At 39.0% G+C, this 21,120-nt stretch overlaps 1 protein-coding gene across 6 annotated transcripts in view; it reads right to left on the bottom strand.

Moving 5' to 3' along the window:
- ALG6 (ALG6 alpha-1,3-glucosyltransferase) overlaps positions 1–20,904 on the bottom strand; it is a 65,155-nt gene extending 44,251 nt beyond the window's left edge. Inside the window, exons 1-4 of one of the 6 annotated variants that reach the window (XM_006934795.4) lie at positions 20,759–20,889; positions 19,743–19,882; positions 15,530–15,799; positions 2,563–2,647 (exon numbers count right to left, since the gene is read on the bottom strand). In XM_006934795.4, the coding sequence (XP_006934857.1) occupies positions 2,563–2,647; positions 15,530–15,611 (167 nt within the window). In that variant the 5' untranslated portion in view covers positions 15,612–15,799; positions 19,743–19,882; positions 20,759–20,889. The other 5 variants (XM_006934796.5, XM_019837143.3, XM_006934797.5 and 2 more) reach the window with 5 other exon arrangements.
- Between the last annotated feature and the right edge of the window lie 216 nt (positions 20,905–21,120).

Genomic DNA, 21,120 nt, shown 5'->3' with positions numbered 1-21,120 from the left:
ATAATCAGAAAAATACAAATCCAAACCACAATAAGGTATCATCTCCTCACACCAGTCAGATTGGTTGGCTAAGATCACAAAGACAAGAAACAAGTGTTGGAGAGGATGTAGAGAAAAGGGAACTCGTGAACTGCTGGGAATGTAACTTGGTCCAACCACTATGGAAAACAGTACAAACGTTCCTCAAAAATCAGAAATAGTACTAGCATATGATCTAGCAATTCCACTTCTGGGTATTTATCCAAAGAAAATGAAAACACCAATTTGAAAAGATACATGTACCCCTATGTTCATTATAGCATAATTTACAATAGCCAAGATAACCTAAGTATCCATTGCTAGATCAATGGATAAAGAAAATGTTATATACAAATAAATCTTGAATAATGCAGAAGTTAGTTGCCCCAAACCCCCAACATAGTGAAAATCCATGTGTAACTTCTGATTTCCTAAACTCAACTACCAATAGCCTGCTGACTGAAAGCCTTACCAATAACATAACAGTTGATTAACATTTATCTTGTATATTACACGTATTACATACTGTATTCTTACAATAAGTAAGCTAGCAAGAAGGAAATGCTATTAAAATCATAAGGAAGAGAAAATATATTTATAGCACTGTACTATACTTATTTTAAAAATCCCTGGGGCACCTGGGTGGCTTAGTCAGTTAAGCATCCAACTTCAGCTCATGTCACGATCTCACGGTCCGTGAGTTCGAGCCCTGCGTCAGGCTCTGGGCTGACAGCTCAGAGCCTGGAGCCTGCTTCAGATTCTGTGTCTCCCTCTCTCTCTGTCCCTCCCTGCTCATGCTCTCTCTCTCTCTTGCTCTCTCTCTCAAAAATAAACATTAAAAAAAATTTTTTTTAATCCACATATAAGTAGACCTCTGTAGTTTGTTCAAACCTGTGTTGTTCAAGGATCAACTGAATATATGCAGTGGAATATTACTCAGCCACAAAAAAGAACAAAATCTTGCCATTTGCAACAACATGGATGGACCTAGATAGTATTGTTAAGTGAAAAAAGTCAGAGAAAGACAAATACTGTATGATTTCACTTATGTATGCAATCTAGAAAACAAATGAGCAAATAAAACAGAAACAGAGTCATATGGACAGGAAACTGTTGGTTATCAGAGTGGGAAGGGGTTGGAAGGTGGACAAAATAGGTGAAGGGGATTAAAAGGTACAAACTAGTTATAAAATAAGTCATGGGGATGCAATGTACAGCACAGGGAACATAGTCATTAATATTGTAATAAATTTGTATGGTGAAAGTGATTAGACTTATCATGGGGATCACTGAGTAAGGTATAAAAATATCAAATCACTGGGGCGCCTGGGTGGCGCAGTCGGTTAAGCGTCCGACTTCAGCCAGGTCACGATCTCGCGGTCCGTGAGTTTGAGCCCCGCGTCGGGCTCTGGGCTGATGGCTCAGAGCCTGGAGCCTGTTTCCGATTCTGTGTCTCCCTCTCTCTCTGCCCCTCCCCCGTTCATGCTCTGTCTCTCTCTGTCCCAAAAATAAATAAACGTTGAAAAAAAAAAAAATTAAAAAAAAAAAAAATATCAAATCACTATGATATACACCTGGAACGGGTTTTGTATGTCAATTACACTTTAATTTAAAAATAATAATAAATGTATTTTAGCTCTGGAAAAAAAGGTATCATATACTTTCCTCACATAAAATCACATGAAATGGTTCATTTGGATTCTAAAGACTCGAATAAATGTATCAGTATATAAGGAAAAAAAAAAGCAGTGATCAAAGCAATCAACAGAACAATGTAAACAGTTTGTACAGCCAGTCTAATAAAATAATCTATTAGGCATCCAATAAATCAATAAGCAATGTTATCGTTATTGGAATATATTTGATAAAGATGACACAGACACAAATTTCAGTAAAGATATAACCACAGCTAACGTTTCCTGAGAGCTCATCTTGTTGCAAACACTAGTCTAAGTGTTTTACATGTATTGTTTTATTCAATACTCACAATAACCCAGTGAAATATGTATTCATTCTATCATTTCCACTCTACAAGTGAAAAAACCGTGGCAGAAATGTTAAGTAATTTTGCCAAAGGTCACACAGCTACAGCTAGTAGACAACAGAACAAGGATCTGAACTCAGGCAGTCTAATTTGAGCACCTACACTCCTCACCGCTAAGCAGTAGCTCTTTCATATCTTATTCATTCCTAACAAAGACAGTTTGTGAAACCACCAGAAAAAATATCGTTAGCCCAGGATGGTTCTTTAGTTTATGTCCAGAGAAGCTTCTAAAGCATACAGTGTTCTTTCCTCAAAGTTCTCATCATATTTTAGCTGCTAACTGAGTACATGGGTAACTTTCAGGAGTATGAAACTTTAAATATGAGCCTATAATATACAAGGTAATAAGTGGTATCAGTACACAGGAAAATGAGTATGCTGAAGAGGAATAGCATATTTTCCTTGAATATATATTCCTTTTATATACATTTTCCTACGTATCTTCAAATAATCTGTATTAACTATGATAAACAATAAAATCAAGTTAAAATTATCCATACCATTGTTTGATGGGTAAATTAAAAGTAATTTCTTGCCAGTGTCTCTGAGCTTCATAATCACCAAACATAGGGGGTTTTCCAGCACCTAATATGAAAGGTAAAAACAGCCAGACAACAATATACTTTAATATATCAATGATTTTATTTCCTCATGAAAAATTAAAAAAAAATTTTTAACTTATTTATTTTGAGAGAAAGAGTGAGAGCATAAGTCGAGGAGGAACAGAGAAATAGAGAGAGAGTGGGTATCCTAAGCAGGCTCCATGCTGTCAGCACAGAGCCCGATGCGGGGCTTGGACTCACGAACCGTGAGATCATGACCTGAGCTGAGATCAAGAGTCGGACACCTGACTGAGCCACCCAGTCGCACCAAAAATTTTCTAAATTATAGAGGCAGTGTAGGTTAAAGAAAAGAATCACAGACATTATCAAAAACAGCAGAGATGAGGTCTGAATCCTATCACTGTTAGCACACAGAGTGACTGAGTGATCTTGGACAAATTACTTAACCTCCCTAAACCTCAACCCATTAAAAACAACTACCTGGAGAACTACCGGAATATGTAAGATAATGATATAAAATACCCTGTAAAGGATGTGGCACACAGTAAACATTCAATAAATACAAGATATTATTAACATTAATTGGTTAATAATACTAATTTTAAAATATCCAAGTTTATTTTTACTTCACGAGAAAGACTGTCCACTAAGTATCATAAAACAATAAAAATGAGTATCTATACTTTACAAAGGGCTTTGGCAAACTAAATACAAATAACAAGGTTCAGTACAGAACCAAAACATACTATATGTTATAAAGACATTAGTAGAGGCACCTGGGTGGCTCAGAGGGTTAAGCATCTGACTTCGGCTCAGGTCATGATCTCATCATTCATGAGTTCCAGTCCCTCATCCGGGGTCTGTGCTGACAGCTCAGAGCCTGGAGCTGCTTCAGATTCTGTGTCTCCCTCTTTCTGCCCCTCCCCCGCTCACACTCTTTCTCTGTGTCTCAGAAATGAATAAACATTAAAACAAATTTTAAAAAAAGAAAAAGACATTAGTTAGGTCAGGCTTTGCTGTCAAATAAGTGACATAAAAACTATCAGTTTCGGCTTTTTTTATTTCAAAATAGCAAATACGGAATAATAGATCTTTAACAATTGATAGCACTTAATATGTGCCAGATACAACAATGAAGTATTATTAGTATCCCTACTTTACAGGTGAAAAGAGAGGCAATGGTCACCCAGGCATTAAGTAGCAGGGTCTGGATTTCAACCCAGGCAAACTGGCTCCATAATCCAGTTTTATATTGTTGGCAACGTGTGTGAGTGGGTTATTAACCTTAAGTCATGTTAAATGACATAAAGGTAATTCCATTCGAAAATTGTGAACATCCACTATTTAACTAGCAGGTGACTAAAAAATTGTCAGAAACCCAGACACCTAGAGTCATAGGTTTTTAAATCTGCAATTGAAAATCACATACAATCAAATATACTCATTAATCCACCGGGAATAATTAATTTCACACTGGAGAATGATGTACTAAAGTTCACTCAAATCCAAAGCATATTTTCTCCAGCTTTGGAAATTATGTTAAATAGGGTTTTGTGCATTTAATGGCTATACTATACCAATATTCTTAAATGGCTAGCATCTCCACCCAAGGAAATAACCCCACTGTTGAGATAATCATGGGGAAAGCAGATTAACATCTCCAAAGCATATATAAAGAGTGACTGTCACAAGGAATTACCCACAGTACACAGACATATGTACATACACACACACACACACACACACACACACACACACACTCCTGTCTCTCTCTCAAAAAAAAGTACCATATCTTGTTCATTTTTGTATTCTCAGATGTAATGGCACCTACTAGATTCTCAATAAATGATGTTGAAGCATAGATGTTGAGACAACCTGTGTGATATAGCAAGGACTTCAAGTTGAAGAGATTTGAAATTTTGAGTCCAATTTTCCACTTAACCAGATGTGCAACTGTGCCATCTGTGATGGCAAACCAAGTAATTATGCCAACTATTTTAACACAGTGCCCATCTATTGGTTCTTGCCCAAAACATTTTTAAGTTATTGTCTGACACTTTGAAATTCCAAGCCTCTGTTCATGCTACTTACTCCCTATTTATATATCCCTTACAACAACTCATATTCAACTTCCAAGAACCATCTCAAATTCCGAATCCTTCATGAAACCTTCCCTTATAAATTAAAAACACATTGTTCACTGAAGCGCCTGGGTGGCTCAGCATATTAAGCGTCTGACTCTTGGTTTCGACTCAAGTCATGATCTCACGGTTTGTAAATTCAAGCCCCACGTGGAGGACAGCACAGAGCCTGCTTGGGATTGTCTCTCTCCCTCTCTCTGCCCCTCCTATACTCACTCTCTCTAAATAAATAAATTAAACACACACACACACACACACACACACACACATTGTTCACTGATTATTGACTTCTTATAATGTATTTTCAGTATCACATATTTTGTCACATGACTATACAATTTCCTAACTGCTACCCAAGTAAGAATTTTCGTTTCTATGAACACAAGAGAATGTGATTTTCCAGAGTTCAAAGGAAACATATTGCTAAGCATATAGTGCATACTTTCATTAAAAATGTATTTAATCGGGACACCTGGGTGACTAAGTGTCAGACTTTTGATTTTGGTTCAGGTCATCATCTCATGGTTCATAAGTTCAAGCCCTGGGTTGGGCTCCACGCTGAGGGAATGCAGCCTGCTTGGGATTCTCTGTCTGCCCCTCCCCCACTTGCGCTCGCTCTTTCCACCTAAATAAACTTAAAAAAAAACTTAATTAAATTGACCTGTAATTTTTTTTTAAAAAAGGAAAAATATATCCCCAATGAATTGCCATTTTTGTATGTCTATTTTACAGGATAGAAATGCATGTGTTTCATTTCTTTTTTAATATTTATTCATTTTTAGGAGAGAGAGAGAGAGAGAAAGAGAATAAGGAGGGGAGGGACAGAGATCAAGGAAGACACAGAATCCAAAGCAGGCTCCAGGCTCCAAGCCGTCAGCACAGAGCCCGATGCAGGGCTAGAACCCACAAACCGTGAGATCATGACCTGAGCTGAAGTCAGATGCTTAACCGACTGAGCCACCCAAGTGCCCCTGTTTGTTTCTATTTTAAAGAATACAACCATGGTCTATGGCTTCTTTTGGGGGAGGTGGGGGTTGGAACTGATTTCTATTTTTTGTTTATTTGCCTTTATTTTTTGTTTAGCTCCATGGGGATAATAAAAGAGAGGATCTTAGGTAATTTTCTATACCTGAAAAAATCCAACTATCTAGATTTTCTGAAATTGCTCTAGACTTGTGGTCAATGTGGAAGAATTTATTACCATTCTCTAACAAATAGAAGAATGGATAATGACTCTCTTTAGGGTTGAGAAACAAGTTTCTATCCAGAGTCTGACCTACTTCAATAAATCCAGCTGACACTGGCTATGAAATTAGTACTTAAGTTTTTAAAACTGCTAAAGTGCCCTTAAAGCAACCCAGAAGGACAACCCAACTGTACCTATGGGAGCTTCACCTGGGAAGGACAAAAAGGATTCCTTCCACAGTGATTAATTCTACAAATTCATTTACAGGAGAATCAGAATTACATAAAGAAAACACATTAATACGTATCTACAGAGTTTCAGTTTTGTCTTGTTCTCAGGGAAATGGGCTTAAACACCACTTAAATGTTCATTTTATAAATTATTGAACTATTCAGAATTATGTTATAATTTTAAAAGTAGTTTCTTTGATAACAATACATTCTAACTGCCTTTACATTTAAATTTTAAACATTCTAAGAGAAAAGAATTTGGCTAAAATTTTCCAGAACAAAATCCTCTTTTGATACGTTCTTGGTGAGTAACAAGAAACATTATATATAGCAATGGGGAAGTTGAGAGAAGCTAACCAGTTAAATAGAGCACGCTCATACTTTAACAATGATTGATATGTTGGGGGAAAAAAAAAAAAAAGATTCTCAATGGCCTATTCCTCCTAAATAACCAATACAACTTAGGGGAAAAGGGGTATTAGAATAAAATAACTTTCCTTCGTTCAAGTGTTGCTATTTGCTCAAAAAACATCAGTAACAGTTTGGACCAAGTACAGAGGAACTGTGAATCTCTACAAGAAATAAGAAACACACTAACATCAGAATTTGTTTCCTCCCCAGGCTCCTGGCTGGTTCAGTCAGTGACGCATGTAACATTTGATCTAAGGATCATAAGTTCTAGTCCCACAGTGGGTGCAGAGTACTAAAACATAAACTTTAAACAAAAATAAATAAATAAAAAGAATTTGTTTCCTCCCCAAAGCTTGTTTAAAAGTAACAAGGCAAGATTTGTTCAATATTTTGGGGTGCCTGGCTGGCTCAGTCAGTAGAGCATGCAACTCTTGATTTCAAGGTAAATTCAAGCCCCACGTTGGGTACAGAGATTACATAAAAATAAAATCTTTTTTAAAAAATCTTTACTCATTATTTCTAGGTCTGTAAAAACTAACTACATAAGCAGCACTCAAGTAAGGAGTATAATGTAAATATGTAAGTACCCATTCTAGAAAAATTTAAATTACAATACACATAAGTAGTTTGGCTATACAATATATGCATTTCCAAAGGAGAAACAATGGACTAATACTAAGCAAGCTAACCTGAGCTTCCTTGAGTGCTTCCTAATTACAATCTTAAAAGAAGATAAATGAAATGCAAACGAGAATAAGCATGTTAAAAAGAAATTATGATAACAAAAAAAGTATTCTAATTGAGAGAAAAAAATCCTAGCAGAATCACAGATGTCATACTTAATTCTTTAATTCTCCCAGCCTCCTATGACATAAAAGTTCTTCACACATGAGTGCTAAAAATGTTATATTCTTTATGATGGGGTTAATAACTCAAAATCACAATTTTTCTTAGTGCTTAGCATTTTATTCTTCTCATCTAAAAAATGACAGAAACATACAACCACCTAAGAAAGAGCCTACAAATATTCTACTACTGTACAATAACAATACTTTTCCTATACAATAATCCAAAAGTAATTTTATTATGCTGACTTTCTTATGGGCCTATTTAAGAGTGAAGTTTAGGGGCACCTGGGTGGCTCAGTCAGTTAAGTGTCCAACTCTTGATCTCAGCTCAGGTCTTGATCTCAGGGTTGTGAGTTTGAACACCACACTGGGCTCCACTCTCAGAGTGGAGCCTACTTAAAAATTTAATTAATTGGGGCGCCTGGGTGGCTCAGTCGGTTAAGCATCCGACTTCAGCTCAGGTCATGATCTCGCGGTCCGTGAGTTCGAGTCCCGCGTCGGGCTCTGTGCTGACAGCTCGGAGCCTGGAGCCTGTTTCAGATTCTGTCTCCCTCTTTCTCTGACCCTCCCCCGTTCATGCTCTGTCTCTCCCTGTCTCAAAAATAATTAAACATTAAAAAAATTTAATTAATTAATTAAAGCAAAGTTTAAAATAAGCAGGAGTCCTGGTGTTTTTTTTTATTTATTTATTTTTGAGAGAGACAGAGACAGCATGAGTAGAGGAGGGGCAGAGAGAGAGAGGGAGAGGGGGGGGAGGGGGATTAAGGGAAGGGGGGAGAGAGGGAGAGAGAGGGAGAGAGAGGGAGAGAGAGGGAGAGAGAGGGAGAGAGAGAGAGAGAGAGAGAGAGAGAGAGAGAATCCCAAGCAGGCTCCTCATTGCCAGCACAGAGCCTGAGGCAGGGCTTGAACTCACAAAACCATGAGATAATGACCTGAGCTGAAACAGAGTCAGATGCTTAACCGACTGAGCCACCCCGGTGCCCCAAGAGTCCTGTTTTTCAGATAAGGGGAGTAACTGAGTAAGGTCAGAGTTTAGGAGAGAAATGTTAGAATAAATAATGTATGTAAGTCACAAAGATAGAAAAGTATTATACATGCTTGATGTCCTCTATTCAATTCCCATTAAGCATCTGATTATATATGCCAGTAATACTGAAATAGTGTGATTTCTTAAATTATTCTACTCTATACCCTTAGTTTTTTCAACTTTACCTCAACAAGAAAAGTTCAAAGAAAATAATATATCTGTCAAAATCAGAAGACTAAAGGAAAATTATAATTAGGATTACAAACTAAATAATGATCAGGAATAAAATAGTGCTGAAGGAAGAAAAGGAGATGACCGTCCCATGTGCCAGTTATGGGCTGAAAGCAAAGGTAACATTAACTATATATTTTACATAACAACTTTTAACTGGGCTTTTCCTCTGACCTCCTTACCCCATTCTAGCTCCCTCCTTCCATTCACAAACTTCCTAAAATCCATTATGTCCACTTGGTAACTACCATTTAGCCCTCAATTTATTATAGTCTGACAATAAGAAGGCTCACATTGGCCTCCTAGAGATCTTTTGTCTATTTTTAATTTTCACCCTACTTGACATGTCTAGAACTTGACACTGAAGGCCAGTCTTTACTTCTTATAATTCTCTGATTTCCTGGCTTCCAGACTCTAATCCTCCCTCATGGTTTCTTCTCAACCTCCTTTAATCATTCCCCTTCTCTGTGAAGGAGATCAGTGGTTAAATGTGTTTTTTTCTTGCAGTATAAATACTCCCAACCCTGTGGCTTTAACCATCATCTGTATCAACATTTTATAAAGATCAGAGCAGCTTGTGGAGCTTTTAAAAATGCAGATGAGACCAGTTTCCAGCAACGAGGCAGACTTAGAAGATAAGGAAAACACTTCCAATACAGGGTGGGGTATGGCTGAATTAACATCAAAACAAGAGAATTCCTCAGGGGGCGGAAACAACAAAAAAAGTATAAGATCCAGACAAGTAAACATTTGTCCTGAGGCTATCCAATGATCTTTTATGGCCTATAGCCTGGCTACTGAGAAGCTCTAAGCAATGAATTAAGGAGGCAAAGCCTAGTACTTGAACAGGTAAAACCTTCAATGTCAGAGAACCATCTACAAGGATATTAAAAAAAAATGCTTTGTGGGAGATGGTGAAGATAGTATTTACCTCTGCCTTGGCTCCTATAGTACAAGAAAAAAGTCTCCTGAAAATAACATTATCCTGCATTCAACCAGTGTGAGGCCTGAATTCACACCAAGTATACAGCCAAAGAAACCTTAAGATGGAGAATTTGGTTTAACTTTTGTTAATAGTGCGCAAAGTGCCTAGCAAGAGGCAACATAAATCCTCTGTGGAAAAATATATAGTGAACCCGGGCCTCAAAGAATTCTCACAGATAAAAGTTCGAGGTAACATGAGCTCACAATTTTTTAAAAAATCACTAAACTCACAAAGAAACAAAATACCATGAGCTAGACTCTACAAAAACAACAAACCAGGAAATAAGACTGCAGATACTAGAATTTTCTGATAGGGAATATAAAATAAGTATGGCTACTATGTTTAAAGATATAAAAGAAGACACTAGAATATGCTGAAGGAACAAGAGATAATCAGAAATGACGAAGATGATTTGAAAAGGAAACAAATAGGGCCACCTGGGTGGCTCAGTCAGTTAAGGTCTGACTCAGGTCATAATCTCATGGTTTGTGAGTTTCAGCCCTGGTTCAGGCTCTGTGCTGACAGCTCAGAGCCAGGAACCTGCTTCGGATTCTGTGTCTCATTCTCTCTCTGCCCCTCCCCTACTTGTGCTCTGTCTCTCAAAAATAAATAAATGTAAAAAATTAATTAATTAATTAATTAATTAATTAAAAAGAAAAGGAAACAAGTAGAACTTTAGGAAATAAAACAATTATTAAAATTATAAAACTCACTGGATAGTTAAAATAGATTAAACACAATTAAAAAGGAAAGTAATGAACAGGAAGACAGATCTGATGATTATTAAAAAAGCAATAGAGTGAAACCATGATATAAAAAATATAGGAGATTATGAGACACAGAGGATAGGATGAAGAACTCCAACATATCTAATAAGAGTTGCACAAGTGGGGCGCCTGGGTCACTCAGTCAGTTAAGCATCCAAACTCTTGATTTTGGCTCAGGTCATGATCTCACAGTTCATGGGATCAAGTCCTGCGTCGGGGGCTGTCAGCACAGAGCCTGCTTGGGATTCTCTCTCCCTCTCTCTCTGCCCCTCCCCTGCTCGTGTTCTCTGTCAAAATAAATCAATAAACATTTAAAAACTAAACATTAAGAAAAAAGAGTTGCACAGGGAAAACAGAAATGAGGGAGATGCAATATTTGAAGAGAGAACTGAAAATATAAACTCGATGAGACAAAGAGATTGTTGTCTGTTTTATTTTCTGCTATCTTACCTGCTTTGGCACAAGTGCCCTACACATATGTGGTGAATTAATAAAAGACCAAAGAACAGGGGTGGCTGGGTGGCTCAGTTGGTTAAGCATACAACTTTGATCCAGGTCATGATCTCAAGGTCTGAGTTCAAGCCCCATGTCAGGCTCTGTGCCGACAGCTCAGAGGCTGGAGCCTGCTTCAGATTGTGTCTCCCTCTCTCTCTGCCCCTCCCCTGCTCATTCTCATTCTCTCTCTCAAATAAATAAACATTTAAATAAATAAATAACCAAAGATCTAATATATCTAACTAGAGTTTTACAAGGAGAAAATGGAATGAGAAGAAACAGAAGGTTACCATTCATTAGAGTCAGAAATCCCAGAAAATCCTGAGGATAAAGTTTTTAATATTCACACTTAGATACACCATAGTGAAATTTCAGTAACAGAAAAGACAAATTACCTACAAAGATAATAACAACTGAAATGACAGCTGATAACTGAACATAGCAATAGAAACTAAAAGACAATGAATGAGATTTTAAATTTTTTTTTTAATGTTTGTTTATTTATTTTTTTGAGATAGGGAGAGACAGCATGAACAGGGGAGGGTCAGAGAGAGAGGGAGACACAGAATCTGAAACAGGCTCCAGGCTCTGAGCTGTCAGCACAGAGCCTGACACGGGGCTCAAACTCACGGACCGTGAGATCATAACCTGAGCCAAAGTCGGATGCTTAACCAACTGGGCCACCCAGGCGCCCGAATGAGATTTTCAAAATATTATGAGAAAATAACTGCCAATGCAGAATTCCATACCCAGAATAAAATGTTAGGGTGCAAAATAAAGGCATTTTCAGATAAAAAGCCAACAGGCTCTTACTTTAAAAAAAAAAAAAGAAACATACCTCCCAGGGGGCCTGGTTGGTTAGCTGAATGGGTAGAGCATGTGACTCGATCTCAGGGTTGTGAGTTCAAGCCCTACACTGGTGCATTGAGCCTAGTTAAAAGAAATTTTCTTAGGGGATGCCTGTCTGGCTCAGTTGGTGGAGCACTGACTCTCGACTTCAGGGTTGTGAGTTCAAGCCCCACACTGAGTGTAGAGATTGCTTAAAAACTAAAATCTCTGGGGCACCTGAGTGGCTTAGTTGGTTAAGCATCTGAGTTCAGCTCAGGTCATGATCTCATGGTTTGTGGGTTTGGGCCCCGCATCAAGCTCTCTGCTGTCAGTGCAGAGCCTGTTCCGAATCCTCTGTCTCTTTCTCTCTCTGCCCCTCCCCAGCTCATGCATGCACTTGCTCTCTCTCTCTCTCTCTCTCTCTCTCTCTCTCTCTCTCTCTTCCTCTCAAAAAATAAACATTAAAAAAAAATTTAATTTTTAAAATCTCCCCAAAGATGTACTTCAAAAAGAAAGAAAATTATCTCAAAAGAAGATGCAATTGTAAAAAGGGGGAGCACAGAAAATGATAAACATAGAGGGTAAACATAAATAAATATGAATTGTTACAGAAGCTAACAGTAATTAATGTCTAAAATTCTAGGCAATAATAACATTTTAATGGTGGGGGTGGACTTGTAACTAGAGTTGAAGCATTTTACGGTCCTTGGGGTGTCTCAGTGGCTCAGTTGGTTAAGTGTCCAACTTTGGTTCAGGACATGATCTCATGGTTCATGAGTTTGAGCCTGCGTCGGGCTCTGTGCTTACAGCTTGGAGCCTTGGAGCCTGCTTCAGATTCTGTTTCTCCCTCTCTCTGTCCCTCCCCCACACTCGCAGGTGCCCACACAGGATCTCTCTCTCTCTCTCTCTCTCTCTCTCTCTCAAAAATAAATAAAAGCATTACAAAAAAGCCGTTTGTGGTCCTTACCTTGCTCAGAAAGAAGACATAAATATATTAATTTTAAACTTTGTTGGGGTACCTGGATGGCTCAGTCAGTTAAGCGCCCAACTCTTGATTTCAGCTTAGGTTATGATCTCATGGTCCATGGGTTCAAACCCCCAATCAAGCTTCATGCTGATAGTGTGGAGCCTGCTTGAGAGTCTGTCCCCCTCTCTCTCTGTCCCTCCCCTGCTCACTCTCTAGCTCTCTCTCAAAATAAATAAACATTAAAAAAAATTTAATTTTAGACTTTCTTAAGTTAAATATATATGTGAAAATCTCCACACCACACCTTGAAAGAACAAAATAAAAGTACAACTTGCAAACTAGCAAGAGAAAGTGGAATTAAGGAGGGGAACTAGTTAGTTAAGTCTAAATCACAGGGATTTAGAGGTGAAGGGTAAAAGGGTAGAAAAAGATATACTGAAAAAAAAAGGAAAGAAAAAGATATACTGAGCAAAAAAAGTGGGATCTCATTTTCATAGTTCTGGGAAATGGGGCAGGACATCTTTGGGAGGCCGTTTTCGAAATTCTGCCTTCTGCAAAATGAAAGAGCAAAGCCCACAATAGCTAAGACCATCCTGAAGTGGAACTATCAGGTGGGAGAATTTGACTCATAATATATCAAGATGTACTGTAAAATTATAGTAATAAGACACTGCGGTACTAGACCAATTATCTCAAGTAATCCCCACAATCTTGTTAAAATACATATTAATATTCCCACTTTATAGTAGAGGTACCTTTGTAAGAGGTTCATGGAGATTAAGTAACTTCCCCAAGATCAGACACTAACAGGTGAGGGTGGAAGATCTAAGATTTGAACCCAAGTCTACTGCTGCATCCAAGTGATTTTACTTCAATATTCCTCAAATTCATTTATGCATCTTTTTTTTTTTCAACTTTTTTATTTATTTTTGGGATAGAGAGAGACAGAGCATGAACGGGGGAGGGGCAGAGAGAGAGGGAGACACAGAATCGGAAACAGGCTCCAGGCTCCGAGCCATCAGCCCAGAGCCTGACGCAGGGCTCAAACTCGCCGACCGCGAGATCGTGACCTGGCTGAAGTCAGGTGCTTAACCGACTGCGCCACCCAGGCGCCCCATTTATGCATCTTTTTAACTGGCTTACTTCAGGACTTCTTTCTCAGAAGCCACAGAGCAGTGTCATATATTGATTTTGGAATAAAATACAACTATATTTGAATCCCCATTGTCATTTATCAGTTGTCACATTTTCCATTTGTAAATTACAGGTACTACTACTTACCTTCAGTGGTTGTGGTAAGCACAACAAAATGCTCAGTGTCTAGCATATGGTAAATACTTAAAAAATAGTAGCTCATAATTCTATTATTATGATTGTGTCATTTGTCTCTTTACCCCCAACCTGCTTCCTACAATCCTTTTTCATTACAATGAAAGTTATTTCTTTAAAATACAAGTAATTTGGGGCGCCTGGGTGGCTCAGTCGGTTAAGCGTCCGACTTCAGCTCAGGTCACGATCTCGCGGTCGGTGAGTTCGAGCCCCGCGTCGGGCTCTGGGCTGATGGCTCAGAGCCTAGAGCCTGTTTCAGATTCTGTGTCTCCCTCTCTCTGCCCCTCCCCCGTTCATGCTCTGTCTCTCTCTGTCTCAAAAATAAATAAACGTTAAAAAAAAAAAATACAAGTAATTTGCCAACCTAATTGCATAGCTTAATCTCGAGCCACTCCCTCCCTATCCTTTTTGTTCCTTCTTCTGATGCTACTCCAATACTGACTACTTAAAACCATGCTCTCATTCTACCATGTTTTTGCACATGTTCCCCATTTCATTTGCCTAGCAAATTCCAAGTCATCTTTCAAACCTTCAACTCAAACGTCTTCTCTGAAAAGTCTTCACTAATGCACCGTCATCATGCACTTCTCTGTTACCTTTGTACCTCACAAGTACTTCTAGTCATAATTAACACATGGTACCATGACTGCTTACCTACTAAAATACGGACCCCCTTCAGTACTGGATATTCACCTTGCATTTCTAGCATCTAGCACAGTGCGTGGAACATGAGCAGTGCTAAATAAATACTCACAGGGTTAAGTCAAATCTATCCAGGACCACACACCAGCAATTCTCCTCCCTCTCTTTCTCTCATATCATTCCCAATCTTTATTCTCCACTGATCTCTTCCCTTCAGTCTAGCAACATGGCTTCTCTACCCTAAACAAAAAAAGCCTCCTTTGATTCCACTCCCACCCTGATGTACTTAGCTCAGTTCTCTCTTCGATGCCTAATATGTAATCATTTCTCAACTTGTCATCTTCCTCATTAGAATACATTTTTACTTTCTCATGTCACAAAGCCTATGCTTCTATTAAGCTCTTATACATATTCTTTATATTAGAATTTAATGTTTAAATGTATTTTCTTTTTTTTTTTTTTTAACATTTATTTATTTTTGAGACAGAGAGAAACAGAGCATGAACGGGGGAGGGGCAGAGAGAGAGGGAGACACAGAATCCGAAACAGGCTCCAGGCTCTGAGCCATCAGCCCAGAGCCCGACGCGGGGCTCGAACTCACAGACCGCGAGATCGTGACCTGGCTGAAGTCGGACGCTTAACCAACTGCGCCACCCAGGCGCCCCTTAAATGTATTTTCTTGACCATACCAATAAAGCCTCAAATTCTTCTCTGTCCCAATCAGATAACTATAAACTATTACCAAACAAAGATGAAGATGAAGAAGAAACTAGTCAAGGAATATTTACCCATCTTTTAAACAGTAAAAATGTGTTACCTGAATAAGAATTAAGAGAAACTGTCCACCGTACTGTTAGTCCTATTAAGACCACAATTGTCATCAAGTGCCATTTCTCCATAATTTTTCTTCAAATCTAGGGAGGGGAAAAAACAGGACCAGTGCCAGAATACTTTTAACACGCAGTCAGTAGCACTTCTTTTCTTCATCAGAGAAATGTTATCAATTCCCTGGAATTAGGAGTTTAAGAGAATTTTAAGTGATGCTTCCTTTCCAGTTAAATATTGATCTTTATGTCTATGAAGTAGCCTAGAAGAAAAAAAGAGAGAGAGACCAAGATTTAGCAGAGCATAGTCTAACAAAAAAATCCATTAAACCAAGTAGAAACACACAGAATTGGAGGTGGGGGCAAGGAGGAAAGTGGGTAGTTTTAAAGTTCCTTATTTCCTAGTCTTCTGGTTGGGAAATACACCTCAAAAGGTAGCTCTCCCTGTTAAATGGGACTTAATAAATCTAAAGATATGGTAAGGATCTGTTCTTATGAGGGAATATTTCTGAGTGAAGAAAAACAAGAGAGTGGAGGAGTCAATTCCATCCAAAGCATGTTTATCTACAGGTAAAAATAAGACTACAAAAGTAAATTTAGGGATGTTTTATTTTTGGTACAGAGAGAGAGAGAAATTTTATCTTTCTACTTAGTTTGAGAAAATGTTCCACTAAAGTAATTCATGTAGTTTGATTTTTACTTCTTTTCTTCCAAACTGTACATTCACTAACCACACCATTTTTCTACCTTAAAGAATGAACCTTTACAAGAATAAATAATAACACCAACTCTTAAAAGAAAATACAAAAGCAGTAAAATGCAATTAACCATTTTTCCCCCCCTTCAGTTTTCTCCTTGGGTTGGATGGTTTAAAAGTAAAAAAAGCTTTGAAAAATCATGGGCCATTTTAACCACAGGATATACTTTAAATATAACCAGAAAAATACAATAAGTCAACTGAAAAAACTAGGGGAAAATTGGCACATTCCCCCCCCCCTGGGGGGGGGGATTAAGAATGTAATTAAACATTAGTTTTATTTATTTTTTTATTAAGTTTTTTATTTTAATTCCAGTGAAGTTAATATACAGTGTTATATCAGTTTCAGGTATACAATATAGTGACAAAAGTTATTCTCTTATTTAAATATAGCAAAGTCAACTCTAGAACTAATGAAGTCTAGCATCTCAATCAGGAAGAATGACTCAAAGCAGTAAATAAGGCTATGGAAATATATTATTCAAATTTGGATTATATAAATTTCCTTTCTCTTTCCTCCCTCCTACTGCATTCATTTTTAATTGTTTTACTATTCACTAGAACTTCTATCACAGAAGCAAAGCAAGCAGAAAAATTCAATCACTTTCCAATGTTGACTCTGGATTTCACACAAGTTACAGGCCATTATAAACTATTCAAAAACTTTTTAAGTTTATTTATTTATTTTGAGAGGTAGGAGAGAGGCGGAGAGGAAAAGAGAGAATCCTAAGCAGGCACTGCACTGTCAGCTGAGAGCGCAGCGTGGGGCTTGAACCCATGAACCATGAGATCATGACCCAAGCCAAAACCAAGAAACGGATGCTTAATTGACTGAGCCACCCAGACGCCCCCAAATTCTTTTAGACCAACACAAAAAGCCCTTTTTATCAATATGCAGCACTATACATTCCAGAACTGCAATACAACAATTTACTTTACCAAGATATCATGTTTAAAATTGATTTTACAAATGTTAATTCCTCAATTTAAAACTACAGCTTAACTGGGGTGCCTGGGTGGTTCAGTTGGGTAAGCATCCCACTCTTGATTTTGGCTCAGGTCATGATCTCATGGTTTGTGAGTTCCGAATCCCATATCAGGCTCCATGCAGACAGCACGAGCCTGCTTGGAATTCTCTCTCTCCCTCTCTTTGCACTGCATCCACTCCCTCACTCGTATTCTATCTCTCTGGCTCTCTCTCTCTCAAAAATAAATAAGTAAACTTAAAAATTGGGGTGCCTGGGTGGCTCAGTCGGTTAAACGTCTGACTTCAGCTCAGGTCATGATCTCAGTTTGTGAGTTCAAGCCCCACATCAGGCTCTGTGCTACAGGCTCAGAGTCTGGAGCCTGCTTAGGATTCTGTGTCTTCCTCTCTCTCTCTCTGCTCCTCTCCCGCTCACCCTCTGTCTCTCTCTCTCAAAAAAATACATAAACATTTTTAAAAAATAAAAAATAAAAATAAATAAAATATAGCTTAACTAATACTGCATCTATGAAATTTAAATCACTAGTATGACCAAGTTAAGTCAATTATCCACAATTCCAGAAAATCCTATGTAAGAACTTCCCCAGGAAACTTAAGTAACAAAAATAAGACTGCCTATAACACTAAATAATCTTAATGAACTTAAAAAGAATATAATGCTTAACTAATATGATGCTCATCAAGTCTGCCAAGAGCACAGTGGTGGAAGGGAGAACTGATGAATGAAAGAAACACATCCAAAAAAATGTGAACATCTATGATGGACTAACTCTAACTCCAAAGATCATGACAGGAATAAATTCAAATAAATTCAAAGCCCTGAACTTAAATGTGAAAAAACAAACGTACAAAAATCAACTGCTTGAGTACTACAAGGGAGACAACAAGTAACAGGTGATAACTGTCAGTTTTGTAGGGACCCAGAATCAGTGTTACAGGTATTTTGATTTCAAAGTAAAAAATTCAAAAACAAATAAAAATAAAAAATAAAAGTAAAAAATTTAACTAGTTTAAATTTACTTATTGTTTTTAGTAATCTCTACACCCGATGTGAGGCTCAAATTCACAACCCTGAAATCAAGAGTCACGTGCTCTTCCAACTGAGCCAGGCAGCCAGGCAGCCCATAAGTAGTTTAAGTAAAAATAAATAAATAAATAAATAAATAAATAAATAAATAAATAAATAAATAAATAAATAAAGTGTGTGTGTGTGTGTGTGTGTGTGTGTGTGTGTGTGTGTGTGTGTTAGGAAAGCTTTTCTAAAGATTAAAGCTGTTCAAAAATGAAATGATTTGCTTCTTAAAAAGGGAGTTCCTCTTTAACAGGTTCTAACAGAAGCTGAACAACTACTTGAAAGAATATTTTTAGAGTGTAGAATAGATGACTAATTCTAAAGCATATACTAAATCCGATTTTGGAAACATATTATGTGTCTGAATTAATATAAATCCTGACAATACAAAAGATCTGGTCTCCCAACATGTTAATGTTTCCCCTAATTCCCAACAGCTACCCAGTTTTGTGGGGTTTCTTTGATGAATAAAATGGACAGGACTTCCGATCCTTCACAAATGGCTCATGCTAAAACTAAAGGGCATCAAAAACATCTTTTCCGCACATCTTTTTACACTTAGAACAAAATGCAAATACTCCAGACGTAAGACCCTCTATCATCTGACCCCTGCCTGCCTCTCAGATTTCATCTCCTCCCACTTTCCTACAAGGTCTTCCCTCTCTTCCTAAAACCTGTCAGTTTCATTTATTACCCTCTGTTCCTCTCCTTGGCGTGGAATGCTTTTACCCAGCTCACTGGCTAACCTTTTGTCATTCATATTGTGTCTCAAGTCATCCCCTGGGAAAGCTCATCCTTGACCACCTTACTAAAGTTTCCACCTCTTACTGTTTGTACAATTACCTTCTTTAATTTTCTTCCTAATTCTTTTCACTATCAGAAATTGTATTCTTAACACAACATAGAATAATCTCACAAACATAATGGGTAAAAAAAAGCTAGATCTTAGGGGCACCAGGCTGGCTCAGCTGGTGGAGTTTGTGACTCTTGATCTCGGAATTGTGAGTTCAAGCCCACACTTGGTGTATAGATTACTTAAAAATAAAATCTTAAGGGGCGCCTGGGTGGCGCAGTCGGTTAAGCGTCCGACTTCATCCGGGTCACGATCTCGCGGTCCAGTGAGATCAAGCCCCGCGTCGGGCTCTGGGCTGATGGCTCAGAGCCTGGAGCCTGCTTCCAATTCTGTCTCCTTCTCTCTCTGCCCCTCCCCCCTTCATGCTCTGTCTCTCTCTCTGTCTCAAAAATAAATAAACGTTAAAAAAAAAGTTATAAAAAAAATAAAATCTTAAAAAAAAAAAGCTCCATACTAAAGAGTACATATAATATGGTCCCATTTATGAAAGGCTCATAACAAAACTAATCTATGGTATTAGAAATCATTAAAGAGGTTACCTTTACGGAGAAAAGAGAGGATGGTGATTGGGAGAGGTCTTCCAGGGAGGTCTTCTCAGAAGAAGCTGTGAATGTTCTGCTTCTTGATTCGAGTGGTGGCTAAAAGATGCATTTTCTTTACCATAATCAGCAAGTTACAACTTACGATTGGTGTAGAGTATTTTATGGTACATATGTTACATTCCAGTAAAAAAAAAAAACATAAAAGGAAATTACATTTATTTGACAACCAGAACATAAGCTCCCTGCAAGCAAAGATCCTCTTTTCTTAGCTGTTGGCTCTGTTCCCTGCACTTAGAACAATGTTGGCAAAAAGCAAGTACTCATAAAACATTTGCTGAATGGAGATCTTCCTGTGTATGAAGAGGGGAGGTACCATTTTTACTGAGTCCTTTGTGCCTAAAAACATTATGACACTTTTAACGGATCTCTTCTCCTTTACAGTAAAAAGGGCTCTGCAAAGCAAAGTACAGTTAACTGTTTAACCCATCCACACGCCAAGAAGTTTTCACGCAGGTGGCAGAGAAGTGTCCGTCCTACTTTCCTCAGAGTACATTTCGACCAAAAATAAAAACAAGCAAAAACCTCAGTCGTTCACACCCCAGGGCCGAATTTGTTCCTTTTTTCTGAAAGGTCCTTCCCCCAAGGTGGACACAACACCTAGGGTGTGAGCCTATCCCAGAGGAGCACGTCTGGCGAAAACGGACCGTCCTAACGTTTCTCCTCCCTTTCTCCAGCGGTCCAGACCCCCAAGACCGCAGGAACAAGGGCGCCGAGGCCGCTGCAGTCAAGGGGTCCCACCACCATACCCACGTCCAGTCACCCGACTTCCAAGCGAGCCTGCAGGCTGAGGTAGGGAGGCCTCGCCAGCCTCCCCTCTGAGTGGGGCTCTGAGTGGGAGCCAGGCTGGGGATCCGGGCTGCCAGCAGCCGACCGGATCGCAGCGCTTCGCGAGTCCCCCGCCCCTCCCCACATTGACCCACCAGCCCAGACACCCTAGGGTCCCGGCCTCTTACCCCGCAGCCCGTAGAACCTTAGGATTCGCGCCCGCAGCTATCCCAAGGAGGCGCCTGCTCGCTCGCACCCACGGCAGAGCGCCTCTCCGGTCTTCCGCCTCCGCGAACGCGCGCGCCGGGCGCGGGGACGAGCCCGTCGAGCGTGAGGGGAGGGGCGGGGAAAAGGCGCGGAGAGGAGGTGGCCGGCTTAGGAGGCGGGGCACCGGATGGCGGAACCTGAGAGGCCTCCCGGCCCCGGGTTAGGCTTAGGGCAGGTGGAAAGCCCCTTGCTCTTCTTTCCCGGGCTGGTGGCCAAGGCCCGAGCGGCTGCTTAGTCCACAGATTCCTGTCAGGGGCGCGTCCTGGCTCCCTCCACAGAGTGA

The sequence above is a fragment of the Felis catus genome, chromosome C1 (genome assembly GCF_018350175.1).
Source record: "Felis catus isolate Fca126 chromosome C1, F.catus_Fca126_mat1.0, whole genome shotgun sequence".
In the NCBI taxonomy this organism is placed as follows: Eukaryota; Metazoa; Chordata; class Mammalia; order Carnivora; family Felidae; genus Felis; species Felis catus.
Note: the sequence above shows the minus strand (reverse complement) of the source record. Positions and strands in the feature narration are given on the sequence as shown.